This window comes from Talpa europaea, assembly GCF_964194135.1.
Source record: "Talpa europaea genome assembly, chromosome: 5".
NCBI lineage: Eukaryota > Metazoa > Chordata > Mammalia > Eulipotyphla > Talpidae > Talpa > Talpa europaea.
Genome location: NC_140071.1, coordinates 113252014 through 113276524, shown reverse-complemented (window position 1 = coordinate 113276524; position 24511 = coordinate 113252014). Strand labels below are relative to the sequence as shown.

Sequence of the window (24511 nt, the reverse complement as noted above, 5' to 3'; positions counted from 1 at the left end):
AGGGAGGCCAGGAAACAGTTCTGATGGAAACCTAGACTATAGAAAGGGCATCATCCCCTTCTAACACATAATGCTAATGTCTACAGGTAATTGGCAGGTTTTATATATTTGGATTTTTAGTAAGTAGGGAACAGTTAAATGAAACAGATATCAAGCACAGTTCTGCCACTTACTAGCTGTGTGACTTGGGGAAAGTTACTTGACTTTAAATTACAAATCTCTCTGTTATAAAAACGAAAATTAGTACTTACCTGGTAAGGTCACTTATGTAACCCATTCAGTGTACTGCCTGGATCAGACTAAGCACTCAAAAAAGATTTATAATGTTTACTACTATAATGACAGCCATGGCTACTATCATGTTAGGGAATCTGCTAGATACCGGGATATTTATATCAAAGACATAATCTTACCATCTAGGAGCTTAAGGCTCAGTAAGGCGGTAGGAGTGAATAAAAATATTAACACACAGTGTGATGCTTGTAAAGTAGGGTTTCTTACTGGAAGAAACTACATGGATACAGCCTTACTTTTTTTTTTTTTTTTATACAAGCACTGGGCATAGTCAGAAGCGCGGGAGAGTGAGAGAACTCACCAGAGCCAGAGCGGGGAACAGAACAGGCAGATGGACCGAAATACACTGTTGAGGGGAGTAGCAGGTGCTGCAGGAGAGGTCTGTGCGCCATGTGGGACCCTCGCCGTGGCGGGGGATCAAACCAGCGCTGCAGAGGCTATGGGCAGTCCCGCAGCCCAGCGCTCAACCACTGCGCCACCAGGGGAGGCTCCAGCCTTACATTTTTTGAATCTCACGTTTCCTAAGACTCTATGTAGGCCAGGACAGAAAAAAAATCATCTTGGAATTGGTGAGCTTCTGCATGCTTCAGGGGTAGGATCAAAGAAGTAGTTCTAGTATCCACTGGGAAAAGTAACCACCTGTTTTTTGTCTTTTTTTCTCTCTAAAGGAGTTAGTCACCAGTGAGGCATAGAACAATACCTGTAATTCCTCAGGTTGGTGACAATTAGAACCAGTCCTGATTGTGCATTCCTGAGCATGGCCTAGGTACCTGGGTGTGTGTAACAAAAGAACTTCTCACTTTAGAATCTGCCACCTGGAGCCTAGACTTGTGAGATCAGGGTGACTCTAGGGCAGGCAGGAAAGGCCACACTTTGACTCAGATTCTGGCAGTGTCCTGTGGGCACTTTATATATGTTTACTTTATAACTTCTGCTACCCTGCTTTGCTCCTTGCCCTCAAGCCACCTCTCATTCAGCAGCCAGAGCCTAGCATCAATTCTGCAGCTGTATCCCAGAGGTCCTCAGCGCCTTTTCTTCTAAGGTGACTGGGAATTTGGCCAGGAACACTTCCTGTTAAAGTGCTATGGAGTGATGGGCCATCCCAGAAAACAAATCAAGCACCTTCCAGGAATCAGGGCCACATGACCAGTGTGCCACATTTTTCCTTCTGCCTCGGCCATTACACTGAGACATTAGACTCCCTTTCAGACATGTCTGAAACCAGGGAGTCCAATAGGCTTAATGCAGAGAGAGTCACAGGGGGAGATGGTCTGGATACATGGGACATGGGGGTTTTTATTATCAGTTTGTGAGGGTGCAAACATTAGCACTCTGGGATGAACTGGGAGGCACAAGATTACCCCAAACTGTGAGGGAGACTTCCTGGTTACTTACACAATACATGCAACAAGTTACAGTAGCATGAAGCAAGAGACTTGAATTCTGGGAGGGGAAATGCTGGAGAACACTTCTAGTAAGACTGCTTCCACAGGTTTTGAACGAGTGAGTAGCTTCCAATGACAGAATGGAGGAAGTTAATTATTGTCAGAAAAAGAAGGTGCAGCGAAAGCTTTACTAACCCAAGACATAGCATAGTCTCTTCAGTGAACTCAAAGCTTTGTCCACTTTGCCACATCTGGCCTCAATGGATTCATTCCTTGTTCCAGTATTTAGTGATAACCTTCCTTCGCTCTTCAAAGTACATTTTTAACATATATAAAATACTTAGAATTTAATGTCTGGCACTAAGCACTTTCTTAGTCAAACTTCTGATAATTAGACATCTCAACTTTTTAAAGAATAAGAGGTAAAGATACGTTCAAATCCAATCAAACCTCTTTGTTTTTTTTTTTTACTCTTCCCTATCCCAATCCCTATCATGCAAAAATCCTAAACGCTCTTTTCAAAAGCCAAACGTTTTAAGGGGTCAGTCTAAGAGGGACTGTGGAACACAAGTATCCAAAACGGAAAAGCGTTCCAGAACAAGGCCAACGTCGCTTCTTATTTTGTTCGGGGGTTATTAGAGGAAATATCTAAATAGCCAACAATAACTAAAACCAGACTCGAGCATTTTCACGTCATTTCCGAAATCGCCTTCCAGGTGTACTGTTGTAAACGATGGGCTCTGAACCCCCAAGAACGCTGCAGGTGGCCGCGTCGGAGGCCCGCGCGGAGCCCCGGCACCCCGCGCAGCACCGGGCCAGGTGTGGCGGTTCCCGCAGCCAGTGCCACGTAACCAGGCGCTCCAATGAATCTGACATCTAGAAAAAGCTGAGCAAGAACCGAAAGGCGGGCCGGGGGACGGGGCGAAAGGCTCTGGCGGGCGCAGACGTGAAGAGACGCGCCGCTCCGGGCCCGCGGGAAGCGCGGGCGGCCGAGGGTCCGGGTGGGGCGCCGGAGGATGCGGGGAAGGTCACCGCGCCGGGTACCTGCCGGGGCGGCGGGGCCAATGGGAGGAGGGCGCGAGCCGCGCCTCAACCTGCCCGCGCACGTCACGACGCTGAGGCGGACGCCGGGCCAATGGGAGGCCGCCTCGGGCGGGGGCGGGGCCCGGGGAAGCTGGGGCTGGGCCGCGCCGAGGCGGTTGGCGGAGTCGTGTGGCCACCGCGGGCCGGGGGACCGACGAGCCGGCGGCCGCGCACGCCCGCCCCTGCCGCTCCCCGCATGGTGCCGGCCCCTCGCTGAGCGGCGGCGAGGCGTGCGGACGCGCGGCGCGGGCGGCGCGGGCGGCCCGGGCGGAGGCTCCCGTCGCCCGCACTTCCTCCTGCGGCGCCGAGCGCGGCCGGCGGGCGGGCGGGATGGCGGCGGCGGCCCGGGGGGGCGGCCGCGCATCTGCGCTCCGGCTGCTGCTGCTCCTGCTGGCCCCGCTGCTGTGGGCCGCGGCCGGCGTCCGGGCCGTGCCCGAGGAGGACCTGAGCCACCGGAACAAGGAGCCGCCGGCGCCTGCCCAGCAGCTGCAGCCGCAGCCCGCGGCGGGGCAGGGCCCCGAAGCCGCCCGGGCCGAGGTGAGCGGGCCGGGCCGGGCCGGGCCGGGCCGGGCCGGGCCGGGCGAGGCTGCGGAGCCGGCTGCTCGGGGTCCCCGGCTCGGGGCTGAGGAGCGCCGCCCTCCGCCGCGGCCGCCGGCTGGGGGAGGGGAGCCGGCGCCTCCTCCGGGGGAAGGCGGGTGGAGGCGCCTCTTCCCGGGGCGGGCCGGCCGCGCCGGCTCCTTCTGGGGGAGGGGAGAGGGCGCTCCCAGCCGGGGGCCCGCTGTGAACCTTCATCTGGGGCGCACGACCGGGCTGCCCACCCACTGGCTGCTTTTTGATCAGCTGTATCCTGGGGAGCTGGGAAGCCTCCTCCCAAGTAGAAAGTTTTTGGCCGAGGGCAGCTGGGACTCTCCGGGGTCTCTGAGGATAATCACCTCGGCCATTTCATTGTGTCCACAGTTTATCCCAAACTGCTTGGCTAGATTGAGCTCTGCACGACCTCTGAATTTTTGCCCGATGCATATGGTTTAGGAAGCGTGATTCTCACTTTTTTTAAAAAAAAAAAAAAAAAAAAACGTGCTTTGGCTTGGAGGAAGTAGCCCTCGGGAACGCAGGAGAATCATTTGTCTTTGACAGTGCAGAGTGCTGCAGCGGGGTGGAGAGCCAACACTGAATTTAATAAGGACGCCAGGCTCCTGAGTTTGGTGTGCACGAATAGCTAGAAATGAACATCTTCATTTATATTGCTGGAATCAGCTTGTATTCAAAGTTTCATCAGCGTCTTTCAGTGTCTTCCACCACTGCCACCCCAGGCTATGTTCAGCTGTGGACACCTAATAATCTTCCTAAATATTGAACCCTAGCATTTTACTAGTCCCGAATGTGCAGTGAGTCGCCTGGCATCTCCTTTCAGGCCAGCCTCTCTAGCAGGATGTTCAGGTTTCTCCATCTACCTCTAGGCTCTTTAGCCACCACTCCCTTGCGCTTTTGCTGTGCTCCAACCCGGGACTGCCATGTGCTCTCCTATTCGCCAACAAAAGACCTCCCTAAAAAACAGGCCTTCGGGGAACTCCTAGCTCATTGGTCAGAAACCTACCTTTCAAGGACCTGCACTTAACCTCCTTTCTGTGAAGGTGTCCCTGAAATGCCCTGGTTAAAAGTGATTCTCTCTCCTGGACTCCTCTGAATCATTTCCACTTCTGAAATCGAACTGAGCTGCTGACTCATGAATTGTAGTCTTAGTGTTCAGCATTTAGTCTTCCGTCATTTTACTTCAACTGCAGTTTATTTTAAAGCAGTAATTCTTTGGGATTAAAGAATTTTGTGAGAGTTGATAGCTTATGAATGTAGTTTTCTATCAATTTGATTGACTGAAATTAATTGATGAGTGTAGCATATGGTCTATATGAGTCATAGGGTGATTTTTGAGATACAAATAGTGGTAGGTATAGAGATTAATATCCTTTTAGACAGCTGGGGAAAATATCAAATGCATGGGTGTCCAGTGACCGTATGTAAACAATCTTAAGGGTTTTTATCTTCATAACTTGGAATTTGGAGAGAAGAGGCCCGCAATATGATTTTTGTCTTTATTATTTTGGGATTTTTTTCCCCCTCCTGCCCCCCACCTGTCTTTAATATTTTGATATGTTGATGGTTTTTTTTTTTTTACAATGAGTTTATTCTACTATCTATGGTAGCAAAATTTAACTGTCTTAATTATATGTTTTAATTATATGTTCATATAACTCTTTGATAGTGTTTTTTCCTCAAAATGCTACAATATGTTGGAAGGGATTTTTCTTTTACGTTTTTAAAACTATGTAAATACATTATTTGCTTTTTTGGGGGGGGTATACTTGGTAAAGCTAAGAAATGGTCAAAGTTCAGTTTAATAGTCACATAAGTAGGGTTCAACATTGCTAAATCCCTGGAAATTTCAGCTTTTTTTCTTTGCAACTATATGCAGTAGGTCTTTTAACAGAATAGGACATTTAAATTTTCTCTTCATGCCACTGTATGAGAATGCACTTCTGGGAAATGGAGGGGGGGAATCTCTCATTAGTAGGCATTCCTGGATAAGCTTGACTATAAAAATGTCATATCTTGTAGTGTGCTTTAAAGCAAGATAACTGAATTAACAAGGCTTTCTGCATTGGGCATGTTTTGCCCTCTCTGTATTAAAGGTAAAAGATAAAGCTAGGGGAGTTAACTCTGAACTGCAGTTTGCAAACCCATGGAAAAAATTCTGTTGATTGCTTGGATTCTTTCTTTTATGCAATTTGTGCTTCTGGTGACTTAGTTTTTTCCCTTATTTCTTCCCTGGGCAGAATATGTAATACAGGATGTATTAAGTTCCTTTAGTTGGCAGAGATCAGATAGATTTAATAAAAGTAATTTGTAAATTGCCCTTTATTTTGGAAGTCCAAAGAAAAAAATGTTTGCACAGCACTGTTTGATGAAAGTCTGAAAGCCTATTATTACCTTACCCAGTACAAATTCTTATTATTGTATTCTGCTTTACTGTTTCTTGGCATTTCTTTTTATTGTCTTTTGACTATGAGAACACCTTCCCCATGATATTTTCCATTTTCATTAAGTTGTAGTTCAGTTCCATCCAACCTCCCGGTGCTAGCTTCTTTACAGCTAAGATGGAGAGGCTCTGAGATATGAGGACTTTACTATCTCATGAATGCGGTGCCAGGATGAAATGATCAATAGGTTACTGAATTTGTTTGGTGGTATCCTGCCTGGGGTGGTAAGAGGATTTACCAGAGACAGAGTGGGGAGCAGAACAGGCAGATTGACTGAAATACAACACTGAGCGGAGCAGCAGGGACACAGGAAAGGTCTGCTTCCCCATATGGGTTAGCTCACTGGCTGGGCAGTGGCTGCTGATAGCTTCATAGTGCTGAGACTTAACCCCTTGCGCCACCAAGAGAGGCCCTATATTTTTTATTTTAATGCAGTTTTTTAAATTCATGGTATCATTCAGCTGCATGTATGTTGTGTACATTTTTCCAACTTCAGAAAAGCTTTTCAGACTATGATAAATGGTGAGGCAGTTCTAAGCCAACTTAAAGTATTTCCCTCCGTCTCCTTTGTCTTCAAATAATCTCACCTTTTGTTTGATAACTTTGTTGAACAACTTTTTTTTTTTTTTTTTTTTTTGCGGGAACATCAGTCTTTTTCTTGGTAGCAGGCTATAGATTTTGTTTCAAAGAAAGCATCTCTGCATCTTCTCTAATTTCATCATGTGTACATGGAGATTACGATGCAGGTATCTGTGTCAGTTTCAATAGTCACGTATTTGTCCATTTGAAATCTAGAACTAGAATAGGATTTTTTTTCTTTGTTGATTGTCATTTTCTGCCTTCTTTTGAAGGTCATGAAAGCATACTTTCTAAAGGAGGGTATTTTTTCCCTACAACATTTCAATTTGAAATTAATTTTAACTTTGGTTAACGAGAGTTTTAGCCAATAAGATTTTTAAAAAAAGTGTTGATTCTGCTCTCAAGATGGAAGTAATTTAGACTTTAAAATACTGAAATGATATTTATCCCAAAGAAAACACTGGTATTTCATTACTTACTATAATATAACACTGTAACTGATAGTGGAATACCAAAATTTGAATTATACAGTCACTGCACCTGACCTTCCTGTACACATCTTAATATTCGCTTTTGTTCCCATATTTTCTGCCAGTGCCATGTTTTGGACAAAACTACCTTTTTGTCATACCTCCTCTCTGAGTCCCTGTTCCTGTGCCTGGTTTCTTCTGACCTCTAGTACTTCCTTCCCTAGTAACTTTATTCTCTCCCTTTCAGTGGTTCCTTTCTGTCAGCTTACATATGCGTGCGTGCCGGCTTTTCATATTTGGGGTGGGAGATGGGGGTGAATAGCCTGTAATTTAACTCTGCTTGACTGCATTATTTTCTGTTCTTCAGTTTTATGAATCGAATTTCTTACTGAAAATTAGCTGCTTTTTCATTTAGTATTCCATTACCTGGCTTTATTCCCTGATTTTTTTTGGTGAAATTTGATTTTTGAAGATACTTGTATTCTTTCTAATTGCTAAATCCAGGGGTCTTTCTTATTTTTCAGTCTTTTATTTTTTACCCCATCTAGGCTGTATGATCTTGAGAAATTTTTAGTCCTATTATTTCTCAGTTCTTAATGGTTTTTGTGTGTCAAGTAAAACTATGTATATCAACACACTTAGCATCAAGTTAGTAGTTCAGCAAGTGATGGTTGCTCTTGACCTGTCATCTATGAAGCTGTACTGCTTGGCTCTCGAAATATCTAACACAGTTTTGTCTCCCTTCACCCCCTAACCCTTTTCCTAAATATGGACATTCTTTAAGGCTCATTTTTCCATTTAATCTCTGTCTTTTCCCTTAGAAATCTTACCTATTTGCAGCCTTCTTAACTGATAAATGTAGGCTGCCAGCAACAAGATACATACCTGGAGGCTGTGCTATCTAAACTCGGTTATTCCATTTCTCATGCCCTTTGGAAACCTTCACCTCAAATTGAACATGTCTGAAACCAAACCCCTTAGTTTATTCCCTGTTTCCCACTTGTGGGAATATGAATATTTATTCCAGCTAACCAGGCAAAAAACATTACCATCATCTTTGATTCAACACCTTTTTTTTTTTTTTAAGTTCTGTCAATTTTTCCTTTCTATCATGTGCAGGATTTTTTCCTTCATAATTTATCTTCAACATTGATCTTGTGCACATGCCCTCCTAGTTAATTGAGTAATATATGCCCTGATCTGTCAGTCATGGTGACTTAAATTGTGTTTAAGGCTTACTACTTGAAAACATGAAAGCTTATCGATTGCCTCTAACCTGGTCCATACACATGTAAGATTTTTAGTCCGGGTCCAGTTTATCATTCCCATTTTACCCCAACCATTCACCTGGTAGTTTACTCCCTGTTCTTGGAAAATGCCTGTGTTCTTTCAAATTGTCAGTTCAAGGAAGAAGGTAAATACATGTACCCCAAAGCAGTCTCATGTTAGCTGCTCCATCAGTGATTAGTACTGAATCCCCCTGAGACTTTCAAGGAGACTTACAAAATGAACCTCAGAACTGACTTCCCCTTTTGGTCAAAAGTTGCCCTGCAATCTTCATTTCACTCCTCCATACTTCTGGGTAGTGAATGAGCAAGTGCAGGGCTTTCTTTTTGGACCTAATTCCAATTACACCTTACAAGGATCGGATCAAGAGATCTTGAAGTGGTATAAAACCGGTGTCTGTAATCCTGTTGTGGTTAAAAAAAAAAAATATCCAAAAGGTACAGATGAATTCACAGTAAATTGTGTCTTCCTTCTCTTGTATTCTGAGTTGGGGGCAGCAAACTGTAGTTTACCACTAGATTGCCTTTTACTGTTAATTTGATTGGCACAAAGCCATACTTCATTTTAAGTATTGTCTCTCCTCAATCTACAAGTGACTGTCCTCAAGCTACAGCCTCAGAGTTGAGTGGTTACCACAAAGATTTTATTACCCATTAAATTAAATATTGGGCCCTTAAAGAAAAAATGACCCCTGTATTAATCATATTGGCTCCTTCTTTGGAAACACTCACTGTTACTATTTCTTTGAGATTTGGCGGGCATTAAAACAGCTGTGTATATATTTTTATCTACCTGTCTCCCCATCCGCCATACACATAAGTACTTTTTTTTCCTTCAACTTAAAATACCTTTGTGATTTTTTTCCTTTTTTAAAGATTTTATTTATTTTTGGGTAGAAGAACTGGGGTACAAGCCAGAGGTACAGGGGGTAAGAGGATTCACCAGTAGGGAGCAGAACAGGCTGCAATACACTGCTGAGGGGAGCAGCATTTCTTAAACAGTGAAGTAATGTGATTAACTGAGTTTTAGGAAGATTAAATTTGTCACGAGGTGGTGTGTTACACTAACTTTCACTGCTTACCAGGCACCATCCTAAGGGGTCATGTATATTAACAGACCTTAAGTTGTAGGCCCTTCATCTTACAGATGAAATTTGACTTATAGGGAAGTAATGTTACTGCCCCCTGTAAAGTAACTGATAATGACCACCTTGATTATGAACCCAGTAGTCTGATTCCAGAACTCATGTAGTAAACGACTTAATTATATCACTCTGAAGGTGAGTTAGGAAAAGGTCATCATCCTTGCACATAGCAAGCACTTGAGAATTGGGCAAAAAAAGAAAAAAATAACTGACCATTTTCTGAACCTACTGATTCGCATTTTAGTTTTAAACATTTTCTGTCTTCATAATACCTTGATATTTTTGTTTTAAATTGTTATCACCATGGTTGGTGGTAGCTTAACACTAATTTTGAGTCCCTGGGACCAGCTTATAATTTATAACAAAAGTGGTAAGTTGAATTTTCTTGTGTTCTGTATAAACGAAGGTTTTAAGAATGGGTAGTGAGCTCTTATGTGTCTAGATTGTACATATATGTGAATGAATGAAATGGTGCTTCTCATAGGGTATTGAAAGAGAAAGAAAGATCATTTTTAAAGAAACGCCAGCATAGATGAACTAATATGGTAATGGGGCAAAAGCTAGAATGTCTTAAAAATAGTACATGCTTGATCAAGAACTGGCTTCCAGGGCTGACCTTTGCCTTTAACTCTAAGACCAATCATTTTCTAAAATGTTAAATTTCACCAATGTTTTGCTCGAAGTCTAATTTGAGAAATGCTTAAAAATTTCTGATCTTCACTATGGGACCTGGGAGTCATAGTTCTGTTGTGTGTTAAGAAAGGCACACTAAAAATTTAACATTTTATTCTTATCTCTGACTGGGACCTTTGTAAATAAAAATACTTCTCTTTTACCCTGTCAAATGTTCTTGGGTTTCTTTTTCTTTTTAACTTGGGTTCCTAGATATTCATAGGCTGTACTGTTTAGTTGAAGATAGGCTACTAGGATTGGTAAGACCTCTGGAAATGATTCATCTAAGTCCAGGGTTTCTCAGCCTGGAAACTATTTATATTTGGATTTGATAATCTTTGTTATGAGGGTGCTGTGAAATATAATGCTGTCTATAAGCAGCATCTCTTCTCTGGCCTCTACCCACTAGATACCAGTAGCTCCCCTTCAGTTGTGAAAACCAGAAATGGTCCCTGATACTGCAAACAGACCCATTGGAGACAAAATTGCCCTAGTTGAGGGGCACTATAATTTCATGTCCTGTAAGTGGCTGTTTCCTTCTCTGAAGTGCTGACATGGAGGGGGAGTTTGTCCCCTTAATAGCAGTCCATTTCAGCTTTAGGTGGTTCTCTTGGGTTAGAAATCTTTTCTCTGTGTTAAGGTAAAATGTGCCACCTGCATCTTTTTAGCTCTCCGGCTTGGGACCGCATAGTGTAGGTACACTCTTGCAGATATTGGAACATAGGTATCAAATCTTTTCTAGTTCCTACTGTGGTTGTTTTAGAGCCTTGGCAAACTTTTTTTTGTAATGGGCCATATAATAAATATTTTTGGTTTTGCAGGCCACATATTTTGTAGGCTATATAAGGTCTCTATTGCGTAATTTTCCTTTCCTTTTCTCTCCCTCAGTTTATTTTTTGCATGTTTAAATATTTAAATACATTGTTAGCTGGCACAGACTGACTTGGTCTCAGCCATTGCTAGCTAATCCTACTTTTAGATTTTCTTCCATCTGGTGTGATCTTCAGAGGGCAGTCAGTACCTACTTAAAAAGTAGTGCCTTAGAGCCAGTACCGAACTTTCCGTAAGGGGTGAGCAGCAGAGAATGGTGCATCTGTCACTAACTCTTTAAGTGCTTAAGATGTTTGTCTTTTGGGAGCTTTTGCCACATTTTCAACTTAACTTGGCCTTAGTGCCAACCCAGCATTTGGTTTATCTTTTTTATTAGTCTGCATTACCTACGAGGATATTTTTAATTTTAGAATAGGGTGGTTCATACATCAGACTATACCAGGCCTCATCTTAGCTAGAGCCATCTCTTGCTTTATCCCGTTGAAAATTTTCTGGATCTTTTTCCTCTAAAGCATTAGTGAAATTTCTCTCAGCTTCCTGTTACTTGAATGTTTGATAAACATAACCAGGTGTTCCATCTAAGTTATAAATAAAAATTTGAATGAGACATAGCTAAGAACTAAATTTCAAATCACAGATACTTAGAAAATAAGATAATCTCAATGTGTAAATATAGCTGGTTCTTTTTAAAAGAATTATATTTGGATCTGCATTCTGGCAGCCGATCCATCAGGTTGCTGCCATTACTAATGATTTTCAGAGTGATTTAGACAGTAAGTCAGTCTAATGACCATGACAAAAGAATTCTTACTCACATGCAAAATAAAAGAATTTTAAATACTTTTTTAAAAAGTAGCTGATGTTTATATTTTTTTATTTCAGAAAGGATTTACACCAGTTGCTCCAGTTCATGCCAATAAAGAAGATCCAGCTACACAAACTAATTTGGGCTTTATCCATGCATTTGTCGCTGCCATATCAGTTATCATTGTGTCTGAACTGGGTGATAAGACATTTTTCATAGCCGCCATCATGGCGATGCGCTATAACCGATTGACAGTATTGGCTGGTGCTATGCTGGCCTTGGGCTTGATGACGTGCTTATCCGGTGAGTATGCCTTTTCCCTTGTAATGAGTTTATTGAATTAAGAGAATGGCATTGAGTCATTGAATAATTCAGCTAGTTGTATTGGAATTTGGTCCATATTTCAGAACTTAGTAAACAGAAAATGGTTTTAGTATATAAACTTAAAAAAACCATATTGCACTTTAAAAATTTTGTAACTGTCCACAGTCAAGATACGTATTCATTTTTCACTAGCTTTTTATCCTTGCTTTTGCTGTTTTATTTTTTCAGTCCAGATATACTTTTTTATATCTTATACTTTAGAAATATGACCCAGCAACCACAGAAAACACTTATTTTCCGTGTTGAAGGACCTTTGGTAATCAATAACTGAGAAGTTACTTTCAGTTCATTGTGTACCTGTTATATTAAAGTACATTTTCCCTGTTTGTGTTACTGTTCCGTAGGGTTCAGTTTTTCGAAGAATTAGACCATGAAAAAGTAAGCTTAATACTAAATAATTAGTTATGGCTCACTCTTTGATTTAAAGGACTCCCTGTTTTGGTAGGAATTTGTAACTTTCCCTTTAGAGGCTAATTCTGCTCTATATTAGCCTAATGATAAGTTACTTCACCTCTCAGTTTCCCCATCTTTAAATGGAGATAAGATCTACATAGGGTTGTAGTTTTCTCATGAAATTCACTTCTAAACGTACAGCAAGTTCTGCTTCAGGCAGAACCCATGTTCAAGTTTTACGTCTTTTTTATTTTTTTAAAAGATTAATTTATTTATGCATACAAGAGCCAGAGGTGGGGGGGGAGGTGTGAGGATTCACCAGAGACAGAGTGGGGAGCAGAACAGGCAGATCTGCTGAAATACACTGCTGAGGGAAGTAGTGGGAGAGACAGAAGAGATCTGCTGCACCATGTGGGTCACCTCCCTGGCCCAGGATGAACTCAGGGTGCAGTGGCTGAGGATAGCTTCATAGTGCTCAGACTTATCCCCTTGCACCACCAGGGGGGGCCCCAAGTCTTATTAATAAGTATTTCACTGATTAAAATAACTACTTTTCAGTTTTGGAAATTAGTATAAACATTTTTCATGTTTCATAATAAATGTCTAGTATTCTCTTCAAAAGCAAATTTTGGCCATAGGAAATAGGAAAGGAGTGGGAGAGGAGTTGCAAATGGTGAAATCACTTGTCAGGAGTAAGTTTGAATAATATTAGAGGATTTTATTTTAGAAATAAGTAAAATATTACCTTCTAGAATGAGAAAGCTGTAACCATTCCCTCCTTAGACCCAGGCTTCCATCAGTTCCCCCCACCTCTTTATGTGTTAAGTTCCTTTTGTTTGGGTAAAAGCTGGATCAGTCTCTATCTAAACCCTGAGCCTGCCTGCTGGTCCTGACTGTCTGCTCTTCTCACCTGTCTCACTCTTCTCAGTATTAGTGGTCTCCAAACCTTTTTTCCTTGTCTACCTCTCAGATCACTTTGATAAGCTATCTAGCCCCTCTCATTGATGTTATTTAAAACTTTTCATTTTAAGTACAATTTGATATTCAGTAAAATTAAACTGCAATTGGTATTCTTTTAAATAGAACCAGGTGAATTTAATTACTACTACAATTTGATACCATACCATCATTGTTTTTTAAAAAATGAATAAACACTTGGAAATGTGCATCCTTTTTTCTCCTTTCATTCTTATTTTCATAAAATTCTAATGATAAGTTTTTGCTTAAAAATGTTGAATGAGGGCCTCCCTGGTAGCACAAGGGGTTAAGATGCAACCTGTGAAGCTATCCACAACCACTGCAGCACGAGTTTGATCCACAGGCAGGGAGCTACCCACATGGCGCAGCAGACCACCCCTGACCCGCCTGCTGCTCCCCTCAGCAGTGTATTACAATCAGTCTGCCTGTTTTGCTCCCCACTCTATCTCTGGTGAATCCTCTCACCCCCCCCGACCCCCACATCTGGCCTGTACCCAGTTCTTGTACACATAAATAAATCTAAAAAAAATGTTGAATGGACCCACTGCCATTATTTGTAGCAAAAATATGCATATAAATTTTCTAGTGCTGAAATTTTCCTGTAAGCCTCTAAATTTAACATTTGTATGGATTGAACTATAAGTTATTATTAGTACACAGTTTATCAAATCGAATATACCACAAAATAATTAAATATGCTATGTGAGTGGGGAATGCATCTCTTAGATACATTTAGGTAGAACTGTTCTTTTAAAATTAGTTTATATGCCCATGAATGATGTTTATTGCTCTAATAAGGCAAGGTTTTGCATCAACTCTGATTTGTTTTTTGAAAAAAATAGATGTTAGGGCTGAGAAATTTTATTCAAATACATTGAAAGAAATTTTGTTATAGACATTTCACTTGATTTATTGAACTCCTGAGTTATATACTAAAAATCACATAGTGGTCTGTCATAAAAAATGATTTTTAGTGATTTACCAACTGACAATAAGTTCTTCTATTGATTCTGTTGCAAGCAAAGAATTGGAAACCATTAAGTATACCAAAAAAAGCTTTTTCTGAAATTTATCAAATGACTTTTTATACATGTTAGTCTTTTACTTAGAAGGTCCTTCTTAAACTGCTTGAGAAAATTAAAATATTGTTGATTTCAGTGTACTTTTGCCAATTAAAGATTTCATTTTAATCCTATCGCAGCATATATTTTTGCTGGAATGTTGGGGCTACATATTTAACCCCTTAAGCTTATGGAAAATGGCTACCTTGTTACTAACTGCCATGTGGCTGTCCTAGTAAATCCATAGTAAACTATCTGAGTTGGGTTTTTTATTTAAGTAAACATAATACACATCCCCATGACAACCATCTATTTTAGAATTCTAATTCTAAAATGGAAGGGTGAGGCAGGGAACCCAGGTCTCTAGGCTTTAGCATTTCTTTCTGATGCTCGTTGCTTTGCTGTAGCAAGACTGTCTTAGGGAAATGCATTATTTTTTAAATGCTGGCTGAGTGAGGCAGAATTCTAAGTGAAATTAATCATTCCCACCATGGCCAAAATACCCAACTTCTGCTACTGTGATCTTATCAGAAACATGAGTTATGACCTGAAACTTCATCTCTGCTTTCAGTATATCACCCCCTCTGTGGAGCCCTAGGGCTTATATTTTCCATGCCGTGGGGAACACTCCGTGGGAGGCCAGGAGAAGGCAACTTGATAATGTGGGCAAAGAGCAGCTATGAAGAGAAGGGATGTAAGAAAGGAGAACCCGCATGACTCAAGCACAAGCTTATTTTCAGGCACATGAGATTTAGGAAAGCACAAATGGAAGTTGAACTTTTGAAAACAGAATCTTTCCCAAGATGTTCGTCCATGCCCCCTTGTAAAGTCCTTGGGTAATCCTGGGGGCATATCATCCTCCCTTGTCGCTTACTCACCTGCCTCTCTTGCTTGCCTGTTGCACGCAGCTGTCCTGTTTATGTTCTGTCCTGGTGTAGCTGGGGGTTTACCTAGCCTCAGTGCCTTCTGACAACAGGGAGGATAAATCATATCTGAGTTTTATTATTGCTGCTGTTCCCTGTCCTCCCGCTTCACTCCTCACTCACTTGCCTTCTACATCTAACACCATTGTAAAGGCTTCAGTAATCAGCTTTCCCTATTAGAGGGTTCACTTTTCATTTTAATGAGTCCCGCAGAACACATTTGTGGGTATTCCCATCTATTTGCTCTGTTGGGCTCTATGACACCATGTGCTTCTACTTAAATTTCTATCTCTCTAAAAAAAAAATTTGGTGCCAAAAATATTGATAATTCTCCTTGACCCACCCCCTTTCCTCCCCTTCCTGCGCCGCCACCCCCCCACCCCCCGCCAGCACACTAATGTTCTTGTGCTGGGGGCTCTCAGCTTCATGACCTGTAAGTCAGTGATTCCCAAATCTATATCTTCACTCCCAGTATTTTTCTTGATCTTCAATACATTTGTAGCTGCATTGACTTAATGCAAAGCAATTGCTTAAAGAGAATAACCTCTCGTTGTTGCCAGAGGAAAAGCACTTCAGTGTCTGAGGAAAGGTTTCCAAAGAAAGAGAAAATAGAAGGACCAGAAGAAAAACAAAGTTATATTACCAAGTAAATTTGCTCTCTATGGAGATGTCAAGACAGAAAAGGTGGGATTGTGTCAGTAAGTAGTAAAACAGTTGTTTTAGATGATCTGAAAGGAAAAAAAAATCTAAGTTTAGAAATTTGGAAGTGTTGGCTATATATTTCTTAAAATTTTTTTTAGACTTTAATGGACAATATTTTAATTTCACAAAGTTGCAAAAATAGGGCCTCCCCTGGTGGCACAGGCAGTTGAGCACAGCACTGTGAAGCTGTCCGCAGCCTCTGCAGTGCCGGTTCGACCCTGGCCGGCCAGGGAGATACCCACATGGCGCAGCAGACCTCTCTCTCTCGCCCACTGCTCCCCTCAGCAGTGTGTTTCAGTTAGTCTGCCTGTTCTGTTCCCCACTCTGTCTCTGGTGAATCCTCTCACCCTCCCGCACATCTGGCCTGTACTCTGGTTCTTGTATAAATTAAAAAAAAAAAAAATTAATTTAAAAAGAAAAAAAAGTTGCAAAAATAAAGCAGTACAAACAACACCTGTGTACCTTTTATCCACATTTCACCTGTTCACATTTTACTTCATTTGCTTTAGCATGTGTAATGTAGCTATATCTGAATAATAGTATGCGTGTGTATGTACGCACATAATTTATATCTAGGGATTTAAATATAAATGTGTACATGTAATATATATTTCTGTATACATAGATTGATACAATACTATATCCACCCATTATTTTAGTTTTATCATTTGACCTAGTCATTTTTCTCTCTAGCAGTTTTTCCCCTTCCAGTACAGGAGCTATCTAAGTGTCAGGTATTGCATTTAGTTCTTTTTAGTTTTCTTAATCTGAAATGCTCCCACAGTTTGTTATTTTGTGTTTTATCATACAAACTTTTTTTAAAAGGATACAGACATAAATCATTTTATTGTACTTTGGTTTGTTGCTTTTTGCAAACAAATTAAAGGTTTGTGGGAAGCCTGCATCCTAGAGGTGCTTGCGCCACTTGTCCAACAGCACGTGTTGTTCACTTTGTGTCTCTGGGTCACATTTTGGTAACGCTCCCAATTCTTCCAGCTTATTATTCTCTCTTACGGTGATCTGTGATCCGCGATCTTTGAGGTTGCTATTATAATTGTTGTGGGGTACCACGAATTGTGCCTATATAAGATGGCAAACATTATGTCAGCTCCACTGACCTGCCGTTCCCTCCCTCTCTCCCTGTCCTCGGGTCTCCCTGTTCCCTAAGGCACAACAATATTAGGCCAATTAATAACCTTACAATGACTTCTGTAAGTGTTTGAATGAAAGGAAAAGTCACACCTCTCTCTCAGTGAAAAGCTAGAAATGGTTAGGGTTAGTGAGGAAGACATGTCAAAAGTCAGGAGACTGAAGTCCTAACCTGCACCTTATGGTTAAACAGGTTGTGAATGCACAGGAAGTTATTGAAGGAAATTAAAAGTGCTAAGATAGTGAACATATCTTTGATAAGAAAGTGAAACAGCCTTAACTGTTACTAAGAGATTTCAATGATCTGGTCAGATGATCAGACTAGCTATAACATTCCCGATGCCAGACTCTCATCCAGAGCCACGCTCTTACTCTCTTTCCTTTTATTCAGAAACCAGTGTTTTTTCCCTTTATTCCTTTCCTTCCCCGCCCCTCAGGGGTTTTTGAAAGTTTTACACATTATATAGCTGTCTGCTATGTAAATGTCCAGTATTTGTTTTTATCCTTCTGACCTGCCTTATTACACAGAGTTTTCTCAGACGCCCTCCATTGTGTTAAAAAATGGCTGCATTTCATCCTTTTTTATGGCCGAGTAGTTCCTCATAGTGTGGCTGTACCACATCTTGATTCAGTTTTCTGTCAGTGGACATTTAGGCTGCTTCCGTGTCCTGGCTGCTGTAAACAGGGCTGCTGTGGACACTAGAACATACAGGGTTTCGTGCCCATGATTTCATATTCTTAGATAGATGCCCAAGAGTTGGATTGCAGGTTTGGATGCTATTTCCATTTTCAGATTTTTAAGATAATTCTGTATTGCTTTCCATAATGTTGTACCAGTTGCAGTATAATAGACTCTTTCCTGCATTCTCTTAGTGTTGGAGATGTTTTTAGTATGTGCCAGGCTTTAGATGGTACCTTAGGGTATCTTGTGGGGTTTTAACCACCTCTCTCTTCTTAGAAGCAATGGTGAACATTTTTCTATGTCTTTTAGCTTTCTGGATATCCTATTTGGTGCATTTCCTATTGATATTTGCTGTCCATTTTTTAATTGGCTTGTTTTTGTAATTGTTGAATTGTGTGTTTTCTAATGTATCTTGATATTAATAGCCCTTATCAGTCATATTGTGTTGTAAATATTTTAATAAATGTATAAGGAATTCATTTTCTTTCATAAGATATACTTATTTTAAATAATGACAAAGGCACAGAGTTTGAATCATGCTGTATGAGAATCTTACTATGATTCTTCACTCTGGTGGTTTGTAATTCAAAAATTTATGATTAAGAAATGCCACTTACATGTGAAGGGGCTATGCCCCCCACTGTGCATGTCTGCAGAGGTTCTCTTCAGCGGAATCACTGGTTTCATCATAAGCTATATTGTGTCGTTGATTACTCAGATTTCAATATTGGTGGAAGGAAAGGTATTAAGATTTCCCAAGTTACCTGTTCTGGTTGGTTGTGATGCCTGCTAATTAACCAGATATACTGTTGCATTTTTTTTTCCAGTTTTGTTTGGTTATGCCACCACAGTCATCCCCAGGGTGTATACATACTATGTCTCAACTGCTTTATTTGCCATTTTTGGCATTAGAATGCTTCGGGAAGGCTTAAAGATGAGTCCAGATGAGGGTCAAGAGGAACTGGAAGAAGTTCAAGCAGAATTAAAGAAAAAAGATGAAGAAGTAAGTTCTGGCACTGTTAACTATCTGGACCAAAAAGGCACTCAATAACCAACACCCAGGGGTCTCACAGTGGCCATCCATGTCTGTGGTGTGCTTCTTCTGCATTTACGTGCTTGCACTGGCTAACGTGACTCTGGGTTAGTGTGAGTGTGGTTCAGAAAGGGCACTGGATTGACCGCTGTAATCAGGTTCCTTAATTTGATAATAAGCTCCTGAAAAGCAGGAACCATAGTTTATAATTTTACATAATCCTTTCCACACTATCAATAGAATAGCAAGTGAGGAGTAAAACAGTTGGACTTATTTTGTTGGAGAATAACAGAAGCATTGAGAATACAACATCTGCTGCTCTGTGAGACCAGGATCCAAAAGGAACATATTCCATAGAATTTATTTATTTTTTTATTCTATAGAATTTAAACTCTTTTAAAAAAGTATTTTGTACTGTTTTAATTTGCTTCCTGAAATTAATGTTTTTGTTTTAAATTTAGTTTCAACGAACCAAACTCTTAAATGGACCAGGTGATGTCGAGACAGGTACAAGCACAACGATACCTCAGAAAAAGTGGCTGCATTTTATTTCGCCCATCTTTGTTCAAGCTCTGACACTGACATTCTTAGCAGAGTGGGGTGATCGCTCCCAGCTAACTACAATTGTTTTGGCAGCCAGAGAGGTAAGTGAGACTTGAGAGGCTGCGCCTGTATTAACATTAAGCATAACTAATGGTACATTGCTCCAGAGGACACTGGAGCCCAAGTCAGAGAGGGCCGAGGAATATGCATATGAAACAGACTATCTGTTTTAGGTCTAATAATCCTGCTGGTCTTTAAAATTGACAAAATTTTTATCATCAGATGGTATTCTTGTGTTCAGACTAAATTGCTCTCATTTGACTCACTTTCCCCGGAATTTTGTCAAAATAATGCTATGGCAATTGCCTTGGCTTTCTTTTCTCAGAAATTTCTTTTGTGTACTTGTGGAGAGTATGAACTAGTATATTATTATTGAAGGCCAATTTGGCAATGTATTATCTTAACACATTTGAAGTGGGTATATTTGGGTTATTTCACTCCTTATGCTAAAGAAATTGAGTGTTTTAAAGGCTACTTATAAAGTAATATTTTGTGGGAAATTAGAAAGAGCCTAACTGTCCTGCAGAAAATTAGTCCAATTATTTATAAATTTCTATGTAGCTCTTGAAGGTGCCAGTCTTCAGTGAAGAAAGACTTAAGGAAATCAGAATGTTTGCAGTGCTTGTCTCTGGGCACTGCTACTACCAGTACATTATTTGGTTCTGGGCAGAACATTTAAATCTTGAATGCTAAATCCTAAAATGATAAACTTAGACGAGACCTCAGACTGCTTTGTTCTAGTCTTTGCTCTGCAGTTAGAGAACCTGAGTCCAGAGAGATGGGGTGACTTTCCCAACGACATAGCTAGTTAGTAAGCTGGGACAGGGATTAAAATTGAGGCTGCCTGCATGCTAGCTTTTTCTTTTTTTTAAAAAAAAAAAATTTCTTTATGAATGTAAGAGCTGGGGTACAGGCCAGAGATGTGGTGCGGGGGGTGAGAGGATTCACCAGAGCCAGAGTGGGGAACAGAACAGGCAGATTGAACAAAGTACACTGCTGAGGGGAGCAGCGGGCAAGTCAGGAGAGGTCTGCTGCGCCATGTGGACTGTTCCCTGGCAGGCCAGGGATCCAGGATTGCGTCATAGTGTGGTGCTTAACCCCTTGCACCACCTGGGAGGCCCCATTCTAGCTTTTTCTACTATATCTTGGTCATAGCTGTCAAATGCCACTTATTTAAAAGATACCTATTTTTTTTTAAAAATTAATCTCATATTCTGGGGGAATAGTAAAGTTTTACCTAAGGTCTCTTATAGTTAACACATGTCAATTACTACATCTATTAAACTATTTTTATCAGATGATTGGGTTAAAATGAGCTTAATTTGAATGTGGTTTTAAGTCCTAGGAAATGTCTACTTAAAAGAACATGTTCCTTATCAGAGTCTCTAGTTTAAATGTGAAACAAGAGTTGAAAGCCAGGACCAGGATAGTTGGGACAGTGTTATTTTATGAGAGGCCTCAAAAATGCTGTGTTTTGAAGAGAAATACACACACACACTCTCTCTCTTGGTTTTTCATTCTGTGCACACACACACACACACACACACACACTTGGTTTTTCATTCTGTTCCCGTGTTTTAAGACAAACTTTCTATAAAAAGACAAACTTTCTATAAAAATGTGCCTGTGCCCTATATTTTTTCTAGCCTTTTTCATTGGCTTTCAGATTGCCAGAACTGGGACTTGAAAGTAAGTGACACACGTTGGCGGAGATAGAGGTTCTGCTGTGCTGCGCTGTCAGGGCAGAATTATTGCATTTTTCTTAATTCCTTTTCTAAATGGCACAGAATGACTTAAGAGGCTCAAGAGTTGCCTTGGTCCACTGGGTTCTAGCAGCTGGCCAATGTGACTAGGTTTGCATCTCTTCCTGTATAACTATATTTATGCACCACCATGTGTTTCCTCACCTGAAAATGGGGATTTCCTACTTAATGGTTTGTTCTGTGGAGGAAGGTAATGCATGTAGGTCCTTGGTAGTGAGCACCGTGTTATCCTGGGCTATGGAGTGACCCCTCAGGGAGAAATACGGTGGTCTGTTTTTGTTCCCTTAATCTGCCTCATTTTGTTTGTTTTGTATAAACTATGCAGTAGGCTAGTTTAATCCACTTTAGTCTAAATTTCGTGTTTCTACATTGACCTTCACAGAATCCTGGGGTCCTCTGAGATGTTTATGAGCACTAGGCAAGGGAAAAGAAGGGGGGGAGGATCCAGGTCAGTACATTTAGCAGATAATGTGTCCTGCTTTTGGTTTTGAAGATACATCATACCAAGTGACTGCAGCCGCCAGCAGGTCCACTGTGGTCATGTTAGCACCTCCGCCGCCCGGCCCCCTCTTCAGTCTCCTGTGGGCTATTCTTCCTGTCACCACTTTAGCGTTTGCTTTCTTCCCTCGTTTTTTGTGTTGTCAGTATCCTTGCATGCTCTCCTACAGTTACTGCATTTAATCCCGTAGCTTATTCATCCTTGAAGTCAGCTGGCTCTTGAGCCTCTTCACTTTTCACTCCTGTCGGCATCCATAAGCCCTTTCTCCCCTGCTTCTCTGATCTTTTACATTACATTGGTATTGCCATAATTTACCCAGGGAACTATAGGTGGGAGACTTGTGTGTCATGGCTGATTTTTTTTCTTTCATAACACCTTGCACTTATCACTAAGGTATATTAATTATGCGTCCTTAGTTTCCCTGAGATCCATCTGCATTTGTCTGCCTATTTTCTCCCACTGCAATCCAGGCCAGCGTTGTTTCTTAACAGGGCTGTTGCGTTAGCCCCTCGGCCACTTTGCAGTCTCGTCCCCGCCATTTCATTCTCTACTCTGCACTTTTAAAGCATGAATCTCTTCTGTCACTCCCCAGCTAAAACCAGACCAGAGTATAGTTTACAGGGTGCCTCATGACAGCCCCGCCACTTCCCTCGCTGCATTCATTGGCTCTCTAGCATTGGCTAAACGACTGCGGTGGTTTTTACTGCTGACCTGCTGTCATCTACTAGTGCGTTCCCTCCCGCAAAACAATGGGAAGTCCTCCTGCTTGTTCTTTAGAGCTGTCTTTTCTGGTCTTTCCAATCTTGAGCACTCCCAGATGGCTCTGGTAATAAGCTTTTACTGAATGAATATTCTTGCTGCTGGGCTAGAGCAGAGGGCACCGTGGAGAATTAGGGGCGGCAGAGTCTTTGTACTTAAGCAGCACAGTCAGACTCTACTGTAAGGCTTGTGTAGCTTCCTCACAGCATCACATACTACGAGGGAAGAGACGTCCAAATTAAGCCTCCTCGGCACTTTTCACATAGGAGCAAAGCATTTCCTGTAAACTAAATTTTGATTTTGCAAATTGCTAAGTTTTTTCTACTTTTAGGTGCACTCATAATTGGTAGTATTCCTTCAAGCGTCTATCCTACTTATCATAAGTTTATTATGCACCTGAATTTTTAGAATAGTTCTATGGGATTTTTTTGTTGTTTTGAACTTAATTTTTAGCACTTAATAGTTAGCTTTCTCAGTGAGCAGTTTCAACCTTGGCTTTAAATTAATATAGTTGTCCTTGTCTCTCCAGGATCCCTATGGTGTAGCTGTGGGCGGAACAGTGGGACACTGCTTGTGCACAGGACTGGCAGTAATTGGAGGAAGAATGATAGCACAAAAAATCTCTGTCAGAACAGGTAAGTTCTTTTATTTTTATAAAGAAAATACCATTTGTTTTAGCTCTTAAAAAATCACTGAGATTTTTGTTTTTTAAAAAGGATTTATTTATGCATACAGGAACTGGGATATAGGCCAGAGGTGAGCTGAGGGGTGGCGTGAGGGGGAGGTGAGGTGAGGGGGAGGTGATCGTGAGAAGATTCACCAGAGACAGATTAGGGGGCAGAATAGGCAGATCTAGAGAAAGACATTGTTGAGGGGGAGCTGCCGGCAAGATCAGAGAGGTCTGCTGCGTAATATGGGTTAGCTCCCTGGTTGGGGATCAAACTCAGGTCGTGGCAGTGGGCCCTTATGGTGGCAGAACTGACATGTAACCCCTAGACCACCAGGGAGGCCCACTGAGATTTTTTAAAAGGGAGTTTAAGTTTTTACTCCTGAGGTAGACTGACTTGGTCTGTAATGCTAATCTTGGGTCAACATATTTAAGTTATTAGAATCATCATGTGGAAATGTGAGAAATTTTGGGCCTTATAATGTGTCTTACAAGACTGGGAATCATAGGTGGAAACCATATTTACTCCTTCTGCTGGAAATTTCCCACATAGTTGTTAGGTTGTCCTAAAAATGTAATGAAAACAGTTTCTCTGTTGAACATTCTTAAAACTGGGTTTTAAGATGAGTTACAGTTCTATTGTTGCTTGTCAACACTTCCTGAATAGAATTATTATTTTCAAACAATGCTGGAGAACAAACTGCTTCTTACTGTTGATAATCAGGCATGTTAAATGTTCTTTGCTATGGGAATGGGGTTGTGTTTGTTTTTGGGGTTTACTAGGTTGGACGAATACGTATTTTTGTTCCTTCATCATTTTGTACAGTATCAAACTACAGGGATTTTATCTTAACTTTTTTCTCTTCTCTTACAGTGACAATCATAGGAGGCATCATATTTTTGGCATTTGCATTTTCTGCACTATTTATAAGTCCTGAATCTGGTTTTTAACAAGCTACTTGTTCATTTGTATTTAGTATAAGATAGGTAACTCTATGTACATAGTGTACATTATAACTAAAAGTGATGGAAAAAACTGTATTTTGTAGCATTGATTTGTGAGTTTGACCCATTTAATGAAAGTATTATGTCCTAAAGAAATAATCATTGATTCTATTTGCAACATGGATTTTGAAAAGAAACCTCATGTCTAAGTGTGGATTTCTCTTTTCTCCAGCATAATTATGTTCCTTTTATTGTTTGGGTGTTTTGTTTTTTGGGGTTTTTTTTTTGGAGGGGGGGAGGGATATGCAGAACCATTGTGCAGTGGGGTCTACCACTCAATTTTCTTCTAGCACTGACCCCTTTGTAAGGAATATAAATTTTCTCTTGG

At 41.1% G+C, this 24511-nt stretch overlaps 1 protein-coding gene across 1 annotated transcript; it reads left to right on the top strand.

The window, feature by feature from the left end:
- Nucleotides 1–3092: 3092 nt before the first annotated feature.
- TMEM165 (transmembrane protein 165) lies at nucleotides 3093–24129 on the top strand (the record flags this gene model as incomplete). The annotated part of the gene is made up of 6 exons (XM_084232883.1): nucleotides 3093–3299; nucleotides 11660–11885; nucleotides 18682–18857; nucleotides 19349–19531; nucleotides 23041–23146; nucleotides 24053–24129. 6 exons carry the CDS (start codon nucleotides 3093–3095, stop codon nucleotides 24127–24129), a joined length of 975 nt encoding a protein of 324 aa, XP_084089009.1.
- Nucleotides 24130–24511: the final 382 nt, after the last annotated feature.